We start from the raw sequence: 2304 nt of genomic DNA, 5'->3' as shown, positions 1-2304 counted from the left end.
TATATGGCTGCTACTCGTTTTTCAATGGTAATGATTCTATTGTGTATCATTGTAGTTACTTCAGTTTGTACATTTTGTTTCACTCGTAAGTTTATTAATAATCAGTCAATGATAGTAGGAGAGAGTGTCTATGCTTCAAAAAAGAAAAGGTTGTTTGGGATATTTGGCTCAATGCTACTGATCTATGGGATATGCTTTGCTCCTGGTACATTTCTGTCCTCGTTTTTAGCCATTATTGATCCTCCTAATCAGCTCATCATTTCTGCTGTTATACTGTTCTTCTTAGCCATTATCCTCAGTCCAGTTGTTCAGTCATACTTCAGGCCAGAGATCAACAGTGTCATTGTTAATATCATTTGTCGTAAGATTATGCATAAACCTGATCATAATTTAACAGTCAAGCATAATGTATCATGCACAAATACTGCTTCCTTTGATTTCTAAAATTTGTTATTTTTGACACTTTGTTAGCACATGGTGTGAATGTAAGTGTGAACAAGAATATTTTTATTTTATTGTAAAATTTAATTTTTAATTGTGAAATTGTATTTTTTTAAAGAAGTTTCTCCCACTAGTAGAACTGTAGAATCCTGACAAGTACCTTGGACCAGCTGTACTGATGCAGGCATACAGATGGATGATAGACAGCAGGGTGAGTGAGAGAGGGAGGGAGGTAGTTTAAGATAAAAAGGAAGCGTTCTTGTTGTGTTAAAATTATCAACTAGTTCTCTCTATCTCCCATTTGAGCAGAAAAATTAGTATTATCAAGAGTATACTGTATGGTAGTATTTTGGATGTATATATACATAGTGTTTTCACTGTCTTCAATGAACTCTGCAAAATTTATAAATTTATTACATGTACATACATGTAGGTGTGAGAGACTAGCTAAGATATCAAATCCTTTCTTAGTCTTTCGCTGTCACACCATCATGAACTGTACCTAAAGTGAGCCACGACCACAAGCTTTGACCACGCCTATCACAATACGTTAATTATTATTGTTGTTGTTGTTATTGTTATTATTGTTTGGGCTTTAATCCTGGTCGTGCTATTGCAGGGATAAAGAAAATGCTAGCAACAGCAAGTTAAAAGACTTATAAAGATTACAGAAATACAACTACAGTACAGTATTATTAGTTAATATATCTGTACATTGGTATTAATATTACTATTTTCATGTATTCATTACTATTAATATTTATAATGTGTAATTAATTAGTTTAATGTGTTATGTTCAGATAACTACAGGCTGGAAAATTGTTCATTAATTTTATTTAAAAGTATAAATGGCCATCAAAGTTCTAGCTCAAACTAGCTGCCATGCAGTGATGTTATAAATAATTGAAGTTTAATGTGTTATTACTTATTAGCAAAGTTGAAATTGACATTGAATTGCATTGAAATTGTTGATTAGCAATGTTTATCTTGCAGGAGTTATGTACCCATGTTGTTATTTCTATAGAAATGTGCAAAGGGCATACAATATAATTGTTTGCTAAAGGAAGTTTTCTTAAGAGAGTTAACTTAATTAATAAGTTGCGATCAGTCTTGTTTGTTCAAACTGCGAAAGATGGAAAGGAATTATACTTTTACTGGTGATTTCAGTCCGGAGGCAGTAGCAGGAGTTCTTAGTATTGAGATGATACTAGCTCTCATAGCTAATGGTGTTGTACTAGTCATTACTATTTATCAAAGGAAGTCCTGGAAACAATCATCAACAGTATTCTTTACTTCTCTCATACTGGCACACCTTGTAATAATGTTGGTTCTTCCTTTCACAATTACTTCATTAGCTGCTCGTGAGTGGATCATTGGTAGTACTGATGAGGAGAAGGAAGGAACCTGTGATTTCACTGCTTACATATTGCATTATAGTGGTAATATCATGTACATCACAGTAAGTCTTATATCAATTGATCGGTTTCTTTTTATTGTGAAGCCTCATCTCCACAAGCGGTTCATGAGTCCAAGGGTAGCTCTGGTATTTGTCATTATTGTGTGGATAGCCACTGCTCTCTTTTTCTCTTCATGATTCATCAATGGATCTGGTACAGTATTCAAATATATAAATAATTTAGGAGCTTGTTATGGATATTCAGCCAGTCCTATAATGGCTGCTACTCGTTTTTCAATGGCAATGATTCTATTGTTCATCATTATTATTACTTCAGTTTGGACATTTTGTTTCACTCATAAGTTTATTAATAATCAGTCAATGATAGTAGGAGAGAGTGTCTATGCTTCAAAGAAGAAGAGGTTGTTTGGGATATTTGGATCAATGCTATTAGTATATGGAATTTG

At 33.2% G+C, this 2304-nt stretch overlaps 1 protein-coding gene across 1 annotated transcript; it reads left to right on the top strand.

The window, feature by feature from the left end:
- Positions 1 to 1552: 1552 nt before the first annotated feature.
- On the top strand, positions 1553 to 2035 carry LOC109588704 (G-protein coupled receptor 161-like). Its single transcript, XM_020004829.1, has one exon. The coding sequence runs from the start codon at positions 1574 to 1576 to the stop codon at positions 2033 to 2035; it is 462 nt and encodes a 153-aa protein (XP_019860388.1). The 5' UTR covers positions 1553 to 1573.
- Positions 2036 to 2304: the final 269 nt, after the last annotated feature.

Source organism: Amphimedon queenslandica, unplaced genomic scaffold, assembly GCF_000090795.2.
Source record: "Amphimedon queenslandica unplaced genomic scaffold, v1.1 AMPQUscaffold_11920, whole genome shotgun sequence".
Classification (NCBI taxonomy): Eukaryota; Metazoa; Porifera; class Demospongiae; order Haplosclerida; family Niphatidae; genus Amphimedon; species Amphimedon queenslandica.
This window is presented reverse-complemented; position numbering and strand designations above follow the sequence as displayed.

Coding starts and splice junctions, on each gene's coding strand:
- LOC109588704 (XM_020004829.1), top strand. CDS start 1,574: ATGGAAAGGAATTATACTTTTACTGGTGATTTCAGTCCGGAGGCAGTA.